The sequence below is a fragment of the Pseudonaja textilis genome, chromosome 3 (genome assembly GCF_049901715.1).
Source record: "Pseudonaja textilis isolate UNSWEBS1 chromosome 3, rPseTex1.2, whole genome shotgun sequence".
Classification (NCBI taxonomy): domain Eukaryota; kingdom Metazoa; phylum Chordata; class Lepidosauria; order Squamata; family Elapidae; genus Pseudonaja; species Pseudonaja textilis.
The window spans coordinates 58,441,076-58,457,167 of NC_141992.1; the positions used below are offsets into that span (position 1 = coordinate 58,441,076).

General features: G+C 38.9%; 1 protein-coding gene across 9 annotated transcripts in view; it reads right to left on the reverse strand.

The window, feature by feature from the left end:
* Positions 1–16,092, reverse strand: part of LOC148126133 (uncharacterized) — a 77,209-nt gene that overhangs the window by 40,693 nt on the left and 20,424 nt on the right. For 8 of the 9 annotated variants that reach the window (XR_015742865.1, XR_015742867.1, XR_015742864.1 and 5 more), the window contains 2 exons: positions 15,462–15,577; positions 14,631–14,771 (listed from right to left, as the gene is read on the reverse strand). Coding sequence is in view for 5 of the 9 variants with exons in the window: in XM_087929878.1 (XP_087786004.1) it covers positions 14,631–14,771; positions 15,462–15,503 (183 nt within the window). In the remaining 4 variants the exon portion in view is untranslated. The remainder of the gene's footprint in view (positions 1–14,630; positions 14,772–15,461; positions 15,578–16,092) is intronic. The other variant, XM_087929877.1, reaches the window with a different exon arrangement.

Genomic DNA, 16,092 nt, shown 5'->3' on the forward strand with positions numbered 1-16,092 from the left:
ATTCGCTTCCTCCAGGTATTTCATTATTTTATCCTCAGAGACTTCTTCTTTTTGTATAATTTCCCAAAGTAATTAGAAGTGATCTCTTTTTTCTTCTCTATCTCCTCTTGCATATTGCCCCCTCATCCATTAATTGGTGTATCAATCTTTTTCTTTCGTTTCTTAAGTTTGTGGGCTAACCATCTCCCTGGCTTGTTTGCATGCTCAAAGTAGATTTGTTTAGTCATTTTCAGACTAATCTCCAATTTTTCTTGTTCCAGTAAATTTAGTTTATGTTTAGTTGTTAATAACTGGTTCTGTATTCTTTGGTTTTTGGGGTTCTTTTGTAATTGGGTTTCTAAATCCTTAATTTCTTGTTGTAAGTTACTTTGTTGGGCATACTTTCTTTTATTTCTCATAGCATTGTAAGAGATTGTTATACCTCTTATATATGCTTTTAATGTGTCCCATATATTTTGTTTGAAGTTAGATCATTATTATTTTCCTTTAAGAAGAAGTTCAGTTCTTCTTTCAATTTATTAGTATATTCTTCTTCTTTTATTAAATGAGTGTTAAAAGTCCATCTTTTCTTTGGTTTTCTTCTACCCTCCAGGTTATTTGAATTGGGTTGTGGTCAGCCCAATCATTTGGTAAGATTTCGCTATCTTTGATTTCATTAAATAATTCACCGTTTATCCAAGCCATATCTATTCTTGTCCAAATTTTATGTGGGTTAGAATAATAAGTAAACTGTTCTTTTTGGGGATTTAATTTTCTCCAGATATCTACCAGATTCATTTCATTCAACATATCCTTACATGGCTTAGAGAATTCTCTATTTCCTTTTTGTTCTTACTCCTATTACTATGATCCTTCCGATAGTCAGCAATAGAGTTAAAATCGCCAATCAAAATAATATTACCATTTTCAAATTCTGTTATTTTTGATGGAGATGTTTAAAAATTTACCTTGATCATCATTTGGGGCATAGATTACTACCAGTAAGAGTGTAATGCCATTAATCGAAATTTGTACCACCAGAGTTCTTCCTTCAGGGTCCGCCCAGATTAACTCCGCTTTTAAGTCATCTCTCACATAGATTGCAATACCTTTCTTTTTGTGTTTATCAGCTGGTGCTGTAAATAATTTTCCCAGTTTCGGACAATCTAGGAATTTCTCCTCACTTTTCCTAATGTGTGTTTCTTGTATGCAAATTATATCAACATTTTGTTTTATTAGTTTGGTTAGAATCCTTTTCCTTTTAGCTCTTGAATTTAGGCCGTTTATATTAATGGAAAGAATTTTCCTTCCTTCGTCCATTTACTTAAGTCTGCCTCGCTTTTTGTCTCGTAACTCTACGGCTCTCTTCTTGTGATTGATATGAAGTTGTTTCTTCTCTTTCTCGTTGTAAGTTGTCTTTCCCTTGAATTTGGACAGGTCTTTCTTCTTTGTTCCTGTGGCGGTTACGATCTTCCTGCATATTCCTTTGGATTTTCTCCCTAGTGAGTTGATCCTCCGTGGTTGTTAGCTGTTCTAGGAAGTTTTGTGCTTGTTCTATTGAATCTATTTTAATTTTTCTTCCCTTCCACGATATTAGCATCCCTTCTGGGATTAGCCATTTAAATGAGATTTCATTTTTATTTAAGTAATTGGCTAAAAATTTATATTCTTGCCTTATGGCCCTCACTTTTCTTGGAATCTGCTTGAGAATTATGATCTCTTTGCCCTTATATAATATTCTCTCATCTCTGGCCTTTCTATGTATTAGGTCTCTCATGCATCTTCTTGAAAAGCGGATATGGATCTCCCTTGGGCAATTGTGACGCCTTACATAACTGGTGTTCACCCTATAGATTTCATCAAATTCCTTGAGTAAGTCATCCTTCTCTTTTCCAAGTAGTTCAGCCAACAAACCTGCCATTAAATGTTCTAATTCTTCATTTTTGGATTCCTCCACGTTTTGGAACCTTAAGTATGCAGCTGCTCTGTCCATCTCAAGTTGGACCAAGGAATCTTCCATTTCTCTATTTACATTTTTAAAATCTTCCTCAGTCCTTTCCAGGTTTCTCTCCGCTTGTTCCGTCCTCTTCTCTATTTCTTTTCAAACGTGCCAGCACTGCTGCGTTCTAGGTGCCGGCCCCACAGGTCCACCCCATTGAGCCTGTTGCACCAGAGGGACCTGCCCAAGCAAGTCCGAGCGGAACAGTGCACCAAGTCAATGGGATGAGCCTGAGAGAGGGAAAGAGAGAGAGAGAAAAGAGAGAGAGAAGGAAAAAAGAAAGAGAAAAGGGAAAGAAAGAAAAAGGGACAAAGAAAGAGGGGGGATGGAAGGAAGGGACAGAAAGAAAAAGAAATAAAGGAGGGATGGAGGAGAAAGATAATGAAATATCTATTCTAGTCCAATCACCTGCTCCAGTAGGGTTAGAAAGGAGTGTGTGTGTGTGTGTGTGTGTGTGTGTTCTCCTTGTAATTTACCAATACATTTTGGTTTTGCCTTCTTCAGAATTGTCATTATAAATCATTGGGGAAAAGTAATTTTTTAGGGTGGAGTTCTGGTCCAATGGATCCTGTTTAAAGCCTCAACAAAATGTGAGAGCTTCCTTGACCCTGTTTCATCCACAAAACTTTTAATAGAAGCCAAAGATGTTTCAATGTGCTGCCAAAGTTGTTTCAATGTGGAAAAGGGCCTCAGTCTAAACTAGGCCTCATTTCAATCTGATGCATCAGGTCTCTCCCTCTCTCTCTCTCTCCCTCCCACACTCCCTCCTAGACGGACTTTGCTCTACTTTCCTGATCTGCCTGTGGAGCTGGTGCCTCGAATATGATGGATGGATGGATAGAGACAGAGAGACAGATAGGTAGGTAGATATATTTATAGGTAGGTAGGTAGGCAGGCAGGCAGGAAGGCAAGAAGGCAGGAAGACAGACAGACAGACCTTTTGGATAGATAGATGGATGGATAGGTAGGTAGGTAGATAGATTGGTAGGTAGGTAGGAAGATTGATTGATTGATAGATAGATAAGTTGGTAGATAGATATATTGGTAGATAGGTAGGAAAATAGATGGATTGATGTATGGATGGATGGATAGGTAGGTAGGTAGATTGATAAGATGTATGTATGGATGGATGGATAGGTAGGTAGACAGACAGAAAGACAGACAGACAGATCTTTTGGATGGATGGATGGATAGATAGATTGATTGGTAGGAAGGCTTTGACTACATGCCCAATATCCAGGATCCCGTTCAACCAAGCCTGCCCCTCTTTGTAGTTGCTATGCCTGACAGCAAGTTCACAGGCTGCCCCTCCCGCCAGGGATCAGCCTCCCAAGTGCCCCCCCTCCCGGGGCACTCATTTCGCAGATGGCAGTGCTGTTTCCTGCTTCCTGGAGCCAGTACAGGGCAGGATTAAGGAAGCCCAGGGCAGGCAGCAGTGCAGCATTGGAAAAGTAGAGCAAAGCCGTGCCACCGCCACTGTGTTCGAGGTGCCTGCAGGCACATTGGGAAACATTGACTCCGGAGCCGGCACCTCAATGGGTGAACCTGCAGGGCCGGCCGGTGCCCTGAATGCCCCACTGCCACCTCTTAGCACCCCTCTGCTGGCCCCCTTGGGGACGCTAAGAGGTGGCAGAGGGGTGGTGCATTGAACGCAGCCACAGCGGCACATAACGTGCCATCGCTTCCGCATTGGAGGTGCCGGCTCCAGAGCATTACTACAGTCAGTGGGTGAACCTGCAGGGCTGGCACCTCGAACACCCCCCTGCCACCTCTTAGCATCCCCAAGGGGGACAGCAGAGGGGCGCTAAGAGGTGGCAGCGGGGTGGCGCATCGAACACAGCCACGGAGGCACATTATGTGCCACCGCTTCCACATTGGAGGCACCGGCTCCAGAGCGGTGCTAGTCAATGGGTGAACCTGCAGGGCCGGCGCCTTGAACACCCCCCTGCCGCCTCTTAGGACCCCCCTGCCAGCCCCCTTGCCTCTTAACGCCCCCCTAAGGCATCCCACTGCCCATTTTGGGAACCACTACTCTAAGCCATTCCAAAATGACAAAACCCTACAAGCCAGCCCAAAAAGTTGTTGGAAAGGACTTTTGGTTCAACAACATGTACAAAAACATAATTTAAAACACAGCAGAAAATAACAAACTTGACTTTCACCTGCAGCACTGAGATTATCATTTGGGTGCCTGTCTGCTTTTTCCTTTCCGGACTGAGTAGATTCCACGCTCCCCCCCCTTTTTTTTTGTTTGAGATGCTTATCCTTAAATCACCTTACAGTGGGAAAGGCTTCCTCTGCAATTGATTTTCTTCCATACCTGTTTATCAGGCCGTAGTAGTGCCTCCCATCTCACATGTAGTTTAACTAGAGCTATAATGTGAAAGTATGTCTACTATCAGTGGGGCTAAGTGATTTTAATTTCTGGATTTAGTAGCTTTGTTTTGGAGGCAGGAGAAAATGCTCTTTGGATCATGAAGCATATTACCTAATTTGTTTCAAAATTCAATAAAACCAGCCTGCTCTGCCTGAGGTCCAACTTCTCAGATTGATGCTAGAGTTTTTCCACAGAGGCCTGCCTTAGTGGCACCAGTAGAGATGGATACACAACGACTTTTAACACTCTTCTTTCTAAATTTAATAGAAATATTATGAAACTTTGTCTGAAGCTTTGAAGCAGAGGAAAGGATCTCACCTTTTGTAGCTTATGATGTAACAACAACATAAGAAGCAAACATTCCAGAAGGCCATTCCTGGTTCATAACAAATTAACCACTGATAGTATTGGGCTGTTTTACTACATAACATACTATCTGGAACATGATATATAAACAGCATCTCTTCTGAACTGAACTCAGCTCCTGATGACTTTGAGGACACAACTAAGTTTTGATCTTGGCAACAGTAAGAAATTGTCTTCTGCAGGGATGTTTTCTTAATCTAGGCAATAAATCTGAGATTCTCTGATAGTTTCCCATTCATGTCCTAACCAGGTGAAGCACAGTTTAGCATTTCAAGATCCAACAAAGTCAGCTAGGTGCTGCCATCTAGCTGGGTGATAAAACGTAACAGATCAGATATGTATAGTGATTCTTTAAAGTGATCTCATGTAATTTCTCTGAATGAGCACATACATCTTCAGATTTTTCTTATTATTCAGTCCATAGGAGTAAATGAAGTTGAATGAAAGAATATATCAATATATTTCTTGGAAGAGCCATATGACTAGAAATTTTTCAGAGGAAGAACTTCATATAGTACAGTCAATACGAAAAAGAAATAGAACCAAGAATTCTAGCTCCGTCATACTTTTTCAAAAGTGTGTTGGATTTTCTTCCGAGGAAGGACAAGAGAATTGTGAACACTTGTTGCCTTTCAATTCTGCCAAAATTTCTCCCTCCGCAGATCTCCCTATCTGGTAGTAAAAATTTCAAGCCTATCTTTAGCAGGACTCATAGCACAATCCTTTTACATGTCTACTTATGAGGAGGAAATAAATCAGATGCCATACATGTACTCTTTCTGGATCATGATTTGAGTTATAAGTTTGTACAAAAACTATGTTGAAGACAGAGGACAAATTTCTTAAAAGTTGGGAAGTCAAATATTTCATTTTGAATATTAAAGTCCTAAAGAGTTGGAGGTAACCACTGCCAGAAAAAGTATACAACTGTCTTCCCATGAGATGTGTTGAACAAAAAAGCTGTTTAATATTGCCTTCATGCATCAAGACTCACGTTTATAGCAGAATTCTTGGACCCAGCCCTACTGAGCTTGCAACCTCTTGAGAAAATAGTTTCCAGAACTGCCTAGGCCAATGACTAAAATTGTAGCTCCTCAAAGCTCTTGAGACTGGAACAAAATCACTTTGTAGATGGTGAATGAGGATTAATATTGCAAGGTTCAGTGGCAGCAGGCCTTGTAAACGATAATTGATTCATTTTTGGAAACAACTCCTTTCCCAGAAGGCCGTGAGAAAGGGACTACATGAGGAAACCGGGAGCCACCCATTCTGTAACCTTTACAGCATGTGTTCATGTTCAGAGACAGGTCCCTTGTTCCACAGGGATATCTATAAATTACACACAGGAGTCTGTGTAGACGTGTATGGAGACATATGGAGACCTTGTGTTCCCAAATCATTCTTTCCCTTCCCCCTTATAATTTACGATGATTCCCTTGTTGCTGTCTTGTCTGGCTATTAATTTACCAGAGGGAGTATTTTCTTGATTTATTTGTTATGAAATCTGAATAGAAGCTTATTAGAAGCTATTTGGATTTTTTAAAAAGTGATGTTCATTTGAAAGAGTGAAGTAAGGTTAAAGAGCTTAACACACTGCCAGCTACAAACATATTCTCCCCAGTTCAACAGGAGGTACAGCAAATCAACTCGACAACTGCATTAAAGGTCATAAGAGGTAGGTGATTGATAGTGGCATGTAGTCTTTCCAGGATATCTTCCTTTGCATGTTTACTAAAACGTAGCTCTGCATTCACTGGACAGCAGTCCAACATATGTGTTCTTAGGTTTGCTGCTTAATAGCACTATTACACATTTGGGAGCATTGTGGATTTTACCACTTAAAAGGAACCATTTTGAGGAGAATATGAATGTTGGAGCAAACAAGAGAGTCTTGTGGCCTTAATAAAATTATAGTGGAGCTTTTAGTTCTTCGGCTCTACAAAACCACTTTTTATAATTTTACCCTTGGTTTTCATTTATGATTCTATATTTTATTATATTTTCCCTATTTATTTTAAGTTGTTTTGAATATACTTTGTGTCAGGAGGAAGGAAGGTATGATTTAGTCCATCATCTGAAATGAATTTAGGTTTGCAGCTTAGGCTGACAACATTAATAATGCTATTTGGTGGTCTCCATTTCATAAAACTGTACAAGAAGGGTGGTCCTCAAATGATGGTTGTCTCCAGTCACGACTTCTCTAGCTAGCATGAGAAATCTTTGAAGTTTTAGTGCAACTTCTGAAGGGCCACACATTTCCAACTTTCCTAAGTTAGGAATTAGGATATTTTCTAGAACTCCCAAGATGTGTTCCTGCTAACCTCAAGTTCACATGGCATTTGGGCAATTTTGTATGGAAATGCCAAAATTCTGCTTGATACTTGAAGAAATATTTCAGTAATGGAGGGTATCTGTAAAATACAATGGTACCCAGGATTAGATAAGAACTCCTGCTGTAGTGCACCCCTAATCATAGACAATTACTGCGATACATCCTATTAGACAGGATACAAACACAGACACAGACAGACACTTTGCACTATAGAATGGGAAACCAACCAGCATATATTGGTTTGAAGAAAGATAACAGTTTTGTCCATGAAGTCACCAGGAGTTTTAGGTCAACTCAAGGAAGACAAATGATGATGACAAAGAAGATGATGAAAGAGGGAGGAATACAATATGAATAAATGCATTTTAAACAATCACTAACTTTGTTTCTTTTGTTCTTGAAAGCAAGAAACATATTTTGTTTTTAGAGGATATATTTCAGGAAAGGCATTCTTCCAACATGAGGCAATGGAATGCCATTTTTAAGAAATGCTTGCAATCTGTGACATCTATTAACTTTCTTTATACTTTCTAACCTGACTTTGCATATTTATTTATTTGTTAAATTTATTTGCTGCCTATCTCACTGTGGGACTCTAGGTGACTTACAACAATAAGCACGGAGAAATGAAAGAAGTGGAAATGTAATGGTAGTAAAGTGGCAAGAGAGAAAACATTGAAATATAAAGACAAGGAGATTGTGGTCCTGAAACAAGTACCCAGGAGAGTGAGAGAGATGAGAAGAGAATATCGATTTCTGACCAAAATGCTACTTAAAAAAGAGGTGAATTATAGATGGCTGATTCCAGAAGGTTTAATGTTCACATGGCAAGAACAGAGACATAGAATTGACTCAATTGAGAAAGCTGAATTATTTTACACAGAATTTTTTGGAAGAAAAGAGGAAGAGGCAGAAAAAGAAATCTCACTAATTGAATTCCAAGAGGACTGCCAAATGGCGATTGAAAAAGAAGAAGGTGGAAAGGTGGAAGCCAAAGAACAACGGGAACCAAGATCTACGAGAGCTGCTAAACCTAACTACAAAATATAACCATGGAAGAGAAAAAAACTGATTACAATTAATATAAATGGACTTAACTCAGCTGTTAAAAGAAGGAAAACTTTCCATAAATTAGAGAAATTAAAATTTGATATAATCTGCCTATAAGAAGTACATATCAAAAAGCAACATGAACAACTGTTGATACAGCCAAAATTAGGGAAAATATTTACTTCTTTGACACAATGCAAGAAAAGAGGAGAGGTTTTATACATTAAAGATATTATCCCAGCGAAATTGATCTATACTAATGATGATGGAAGAATACTAATGGTAGAAATAATGGACAATAATATGAAAACACTCCTGATTGCAATCTATGCCCCAAATGACAATCAAGAAGAATTCTATAAAAAATTACATATGAAAATAATTGAACTGGACAATGCTAATATAGTTATGATGGGAGATTTTAATGGAATTGTAGATAATAAACTGGACTATACAGCACAGAAAACAACAAAGCAAAACAGAAAGACTCCCTAAACCTTTTTTTAAAATGGTAGATGAAATAAACTTAAAAGATACATGGAGAGAAAGAAATGCTAAAACTAAACAATACACCTCCTACTCAAATAGACATTTATCATGGTCCAGAATAGATATGATATTGATGTCAACAGAATTGTTAGCTAATATTCAAGAAATAAATATTGAAACAAGTACTTGGGCAGATCACAATCCAATGACAATTAAATGGAAAGGACAAAGAAGATGATTTAGATGGACGTTAAATAATACTATATTAAAGGAAAAAGACTTCACACAGTGGATGGAGAAAGAACTGGCTTTCTTCCTTAGAGAAAACAAAAAAGAAGATATATCAGTGCAGAACATATGGGATACAATGAAGGCATATGCCAGAGGCTTGATAATAGACTATACAAGGAAAAGAAATACCATGAAAAGACTAGCCTCTAAGGCATTAGAGGATGAGTATAAAGGACTTGAAAAAGAGCTACAGAAAATGCCACAGAAAAAGGAAAGGAAATTTAGTTAAAAATTGATATAGTTAAACATAAAATGGGTCTAATAGAAAAAGAAGAATTAGCACAGAAAATCAGAGGTGCTAAACAGAACTACTTTGAAGATGCAAATAAACCAGGTAGATGGGTAGCATATAAATTGAGAAAGGAGAAAGAATCTAGGAAAATATTGCAATTAATAGATGACCAAGGCCAAGTTTGCTGTGGTAGTAAAGAGAAGAAGCAAATCATACGAGACTATTTTGGGAAACTATACACACAAGAGAATATTGATGAGGAAAGAGTATTTACAGAATGCTAATTTACCCCAGATACCTAAAGAGATTGAAACAATGTTAGAAAGCAATATAATGATGATGGAGTTAACTGAAGCACTCAAGAAGCAAAATAATGGAAAGGCACCAGGCCCAGATGGACTTCCGGCAGAATTTTATAAAACACTACAAGAATCGTTGAACCTTCCATGGCTAGAAGTTATGAATGAAGTTATGTTAAAGAAGATACCTAAATCATGGTCAGAAGCTTATATTACATTTGTCCCAAAAGAGGAGGCTGATCCATTACAAATCAAGAACTATAGACCTATTTCCTTACTAAACACAGATTATAAAATTTTTGCTTCAATATTGGCAGAAAGACTTAAAAAATACTTAAACAATTTTATCCATCCTGATCAAAATGGATTTCTGCCAAAGAGACAAATTAAAGATAATATGAGAGTAATCTTGGAATACTACGAGGCACACCCTGAAAAACAAATGGCTTTGATATTTCTAGATGCACAGAAGGCATTTGATAATGTGAATTGGCGATTCATGTTATTACAGCTGGAACAGATGGGCTTTGCTAAAAATTTTTATTCAAGCAATAGAACCTATATATCATAAACAAATGGCAAAGGTAATGATAGAGGGAGAACTGACAGACTCTATCGATATAAGAAAAGGAACAAGACAAGGGTGCCCACTATCACATCTGTTGTTTGTGTTAACCTTGGAAGTGCTAAACAGAAATATTAGAGAAGAAAAGGATATAAAAGGGATGAAAATTAAAAAGGAAGAATTTAAGTTGCAAGCATTCACAGATGATCTGGTTTTCATTTTTGAAGACCCACTAGAAACAGCATCAAAACTGATAGAAAAGATAGAGGCATATGGAAAGGTGGCTGGTTTGAAAATAAATAAAGATGAGACAAAGATTTTGACAAAGAATATGCTATCAAGACAAAAGGAAGAACTGGCAGATCTATTGAAAATTCAGGTCACGAATAAGATCAAGTACTTGGGGATACATTTGACAGCAAGATGCAGTACACTAAAAGAGAATAATTATATCAAACTTAAGCAGCAGATAGTGCTAGATCTGGCGAAATGGGAAAATTTACAACTGTCATTAATAGGGAGAATATCAACAATCAAGATGAATATATTACCCAGAATTTTATATTTGTTCCAAACAATTCCAATTAGGCTTGGAAAAGATTACTTTGAAGATTTAAATAAAATTGTGTTGAAATATATATGGCAAAGTAAGAAAGTGAGAATAAAGTTAAAACTTTTGCAAGATGCCAGAATAAGAGGAGGATTTGGTTTGCCTAATTGGGAGTTGCATTACCAAGCTTCAAATTTGATGTGGGTTAAGGAATGGATAACATTAAGAAATACTAGATTGTTGACATTAGAAGGACATGATCTGTTGTTGGGGTGACATCCTTTTCTGTGGTATAAAGGAACTAAAACACAGGGGTATTTTAGAAGACATTATATACAGGAGTCTCTGTGGTTAAACTGGGAGAAGATTAAAAGACAATGTTATTTAAAAATTCCAATCTGGCTATCGACCTTTGAAGCATTTTCTTATCCTATAATATATAAAAAGGAACAAACAGTTAGATATGGTGAAATATTGAATGAAAAGGGTGAACTTAATTCTATACAAAAATTAGAGGAACAAGATATAAAGATGAATTGGTTTTCATATGCGCAATTATATTCAAGGTATGGTAGTAAAGTAATAGAAAAATTGTAATAAATAAATAGTGATAAATAGCAATAAAGTAATATAAACAAATGCTGGGCTTCTAAATCTTTGCTGTTGAGAAATAAATTTAGCATTATTCTTGCTACCCAGAGAAAAAAGGATTGGATTTGCAAATGTCACTGCTAACAAAAATAAATTTTAGGTAATGGTCCTTTGAACTCCAGACAATTCCTACTGTAGTTAAAGCACGATTGCCTTTTGTAGGTATGACTTATACAAATACCGTGTTTCTCACAAAATAAGGCCAGGCCTTATTTTTTTTTGATCCCCAAAACAATGGCTAGGCCGTCTTTTCGGGGGTGACTTAATTTCTTCCCCCACCTAGAGCGGCCCATATGCATATACCTCTCCACGAGGCCATTTCTATCGGCCGACGAAAGCTCCCTGAAGGCAGAGTCCCCAGCCGCTTCGGGGTGAGGCATGGCTGTCTGTGTCCCCTCACCATTAGGCAGTGTCTTTTGGGTGATGGAAACTCCGCACCAGCCACTTCGATCGGCCAGTAGAAGTGGCCTTGGGGCAAGGGGAGTGTGTGTATGTGCGCTCGCCCCGAGGCCACGTCTACTTGGCAATCGAAGTGGCTGGTGACTGCCCTTGGGGAGCTTCCATCACTCGAAAGACACTGTCTAATGGCGAGCGAACACGGGCAGCCATGCCTCGCCCTGAAGCGGCTGGGGACTCTGCCTTCGGGGAGCTTCTATCGGCTGATGTTCTATCGGGGTATTTTAGCCTAGGCTACCTGCAGGGCACTCCTAAAGGCAAGTTTTCTCCCCACCCACCCCCGCTCTTCCCCCCCATTTCTCTTCACCTTGTGTAGTTCTAACAAACAATGTGAGAAATGGCGGGGAAATGCATGGTTTAAATAGGCCTAAATTTTGGGGGTGGGGCTTAATTTCACCTCATGCCTAGAAATCATGCTGGGCCTTCCTATTGGTGGAGGCCATATTGTTGGAGAAACACGGTACTTAGGGAAGGGTTAGAAAGGCAAACCAGGAAAGTCTGCTACAAAGGGAGAGGTTATCTCCCTCAGCATCCCTGTGCTGTGGTCCTTCTAGGTGTTGCTTACCTCAGAAGAAAAGTTAGCTTTACACAATATACCCACAAACATACTTTTTAAGATGTATTAAGGGTCTATTAAGCATATCTGTAGCTTTTTCAAGGCAATCCTCTCCATAGTCCCCATCCAAAGCCAGGCAACAGTGAAAGCCTGGAATTGTAGGACAGTACATTTTAGAATAGGGGTATCAATCCCCAGGCAATGGACTGGCACTGGTCCGGGGCCCACCAGGAACTGGGCTGTGCAAGTGAGCAGAACCCCATCCGTACAAGCATGAGATCCAGATAGCATGCAAAACCATGCCCCTGCCCCAATTCGTGGAAAAAACGGTCTCTATGAAATTGGTTCCTGGCACCCAAAAAGTTGTGGAGCTTCTGTTTTAGGTTAGATTGAGAGAGCCTGCCTGAAGTGGCTGCTACCTACACTAGCTGCTAAAAGAAAAGCAACAATTTTATGATTTGCGATAACATTATACACCGAGCTCACTGGTACATACAGAATACATTTATTTGACGTAATGCAGAAAGTCTGCCTTTCAATGGCAGCTACAAAGATTAATGGTTTCAGGTTGGATAATTAAGTTCAGCTTTTATTTTCCAAATAGTTTCATATCCTTTTAATCTGTGCTTAACGGCATGAAATAAATAGGCAATTTATAAAAAACCAAGTAAAGAAAAATGGGCTTAATAAAAACAATATATGGTAAGAAAGATTAGAGATATTCAGCATAAATGAATAGATATACACAAGGTTTTTTTTTTAAAGGAACAGCAAAAGTGGATAGAAGCAAACTTGCTATCGAGAGAGAGAGAGAGAGAGAGAGAGAGAGAGAGAATGGAAGGCAAGCAATTAGTCATTGTTGACATAAATTTCCCTTTCTTGGGGACGTTTAAACTCCTCATATCCCATGGATGAACTCTACAGCACCTGCAGCCTATTTCTTTTCAGTAAAGAGATGATAACTATTGTAGATGGCTTTCCAACAAAAATACAATGTTGACAGAATAATGTGTGGAAGAAAAGGGGCTACTTTGTGACTGCAATAAATTGCAGGGGTTGAATTCCCATTGCAGAATGTTCCACACTGCAAGTTGTAAGTTTGTCAAAACTCCCCCTATGGCTTAAAATGAATGTTGCTCCCTCCCAACACGATGAAAATAAACCAGGAGTACAGGGTTGTATTTTTCATCCTTCCTCCCACAAGGAATGCTAATCCATTAGAAGTACCCTGGACTAGAATATAGGAATGTGCCAGATATAGTATTTTCCAGTAGGAAAACATCAGCAATCCAAGGGGTGCCTGGGGGATTATAATCTAGCAGGAGGGACTCATTAAGATAGAGGATTTAAGGACTGGTTCACCAAGGAGCCTGACAGAGTGGTAGATCAAATACTCCTCCCTATGGAAAGTTTGTATAATCTAAATATGAAATCTTGATTTTTCTCATAAAACACATTGGAGAACTTTAGACCAACTGCTCTTTCTTTACTATTCCTCAGGTGACTATGAACAGAGTCAGAGGATGAACTTTATATGGCACCATGAAATGGAATAGTTGGGTGTGAATTAATAAATATATGAGTTCAACCAGCACTGAAGTGTTCTCTGTAAATAAGTGTCTATGGAGATTCTCAGTCAACCACATCATGTTGTTCCCAGGGTGCTTTTTCAAGAGGCAACTGGGCTTTTTTGCTTTTTCTTTGAAGCTTCTCATCCAAGAAGCTTCTAACTCTATTGTGGAAAGAAATGGGTAATTTTCCATGCCCCTTTCTTGGTCTCTTGCTATATCCAAGATGCCCTCCATCCCATAAAAGAATATCTTCTATTCATTTTAGTCACTGCCAAATCCCTACATTGGAAGTTGTTGAGGATAGGATTTGTTAGGGTATTTGGTCATGAAAAGAAGGCACAAATTGCAGTGCATGCATGTCCATTACTGTCTTCCATGACCTCTTGATTCTGGGTAGCCTTTCCAATATATTACGTATTCAACCTGCTTCCTTCTGCACCTAGAGTCTAGCACCTTTTGCATCTTACATTGTTGCTGGAGACACTGAGGCAGGGAAAGACTCTTTTACTAGCAAAGACTGATGGGAAACAGGATGAACCTTCATTGATGCTGGCAATCGCAACCAGAATATTATTGGGTTTATTGGCTTAATCATTGGAAAAGGATCAATAAATGTTGAGTCTAGTTTCTTGGAAGGTGTCAAAAAAGCAGAAAGCCACACCAAATCCCTTTCTGTAATTCTATTTAACTCTTGTCTGCATCCTGTTTTGCACACAGCCTTTGCTAATTTTAATTGTTTCTTTAAGAGGTTTTGTGCCCCTTGCCACTTGAATAGGAAATCTGTGGCATGGGGAACTGGTACTTTTTGCCTGGTGGGTGGTGAGACCCATGGGTGGAATCCATAAGTTTCCTGAAATGGGAACCTACCGACAGAGAAGTGTGCTGCATTGTTGTAGGCAAATTCGGCAAGAGGTATGATATCAGTTCAATTGTCTTGCTAGTATAACATACACCATCTCCAATATTCCTGCAGTAGTTGGTTATCTTTCTCAGATTCTCTGTTAGTTTCTGGAAGAATGAATTTTAATGAGTGTAAGGGGTCCTTCCAAAATTTGGAAGTGAAGATCTGAGATCATGTTTTATCAATCCTTTATATCTAAAGAAAAAAAAATCCCAAAACAGTTAAGCTCTTTCCTGAACTTCCATTGGAAGTCGTCGACCCCCCCCCCCAAAAAAATGAGGCAATTTGGTAAATAAATCCACCACTATCAGTATGGTTGTATATCCCCACAATCAGGAAAGATTGGTGATAAAACCTAAAAATCAGTGTCCCAGGATTGTGATGGAATCTGTAGCAGCTTCAAGAATCCAGTTGGGTAAATGCCATGGACATCCATGGAATTTTGTGCAGTGCCTGATTTAACAGTGTTAAATCAGGCACTGTACTGCATCAATTAAGGTATCTCTGCTCCAAACTCTTGGAGTCCTCTTGGGCAAACTAAGTTCCCCTTTTTTTCTTTAAGCCATACCAACTTTCTCCTTCTGTCTACTTGCTATACATGCATGCATGCTGAGAGCAGGGAAGCTACAGTGATAACAAAAAAGAAATACTATCTGGCTGTGAATACTAGCTGAGTCCCTAGACAGACATGGATCTTGTGAGATATTCAATGAGGCTGACTTCTGACATTATCCATGTATAACACAGGCCAAGGAGGAGAAGAGAAAAGGGGCAGGAACATCCACCCATCCACTTACCAAGCAGCAGTACAAAGTCCTTTGGTCTGCGGTAAGAGGCATCAGCAGTAGGCGTCTTCATTGAGGCTTCAAATTAACATTTGGCAGAATCCTCATTGGCAAGTGTTAACACAGTCCTGTTTATACAATCATTTATGCTGATGCATTCAGGGCTAAACTAGAGGCTTGAATGAGAGCCAATACTTCTGAAGCAAAGGCAGTGACTTAATACTCTTTCTGCTGGCATAAACAATCATGTGAACAATAGCAGCATTATTATCTTACATATAGACTGTGGCTGGCCTTGTCACTTCCAGAGTGTAAAATATTTGAGAGATGAGTTAGAAGAGCGATTTATAATTTTGGGGGGAGATTGGGGGCATCTCACTCATTTTTCCCTTTCTGCTTCTTAAATGTAAAGCCGTGCTCAAGTACAGGATTAAAACTCTACGGCCTTGCTTGAATGACAGAAAGAGAACCCTGGAAACTCTCTCTAGGATTTTTAAATAAAATTTAATGACAATCTGTACCGTCAAACATATCCTATATCACCACAAGATACACAATCACCCAGCTTGCATCAGCAAAATATATTCCAGAACCTTTTAATAAACCAATTAACCGGTTTATTTACTCAACTATAGGCAGAATT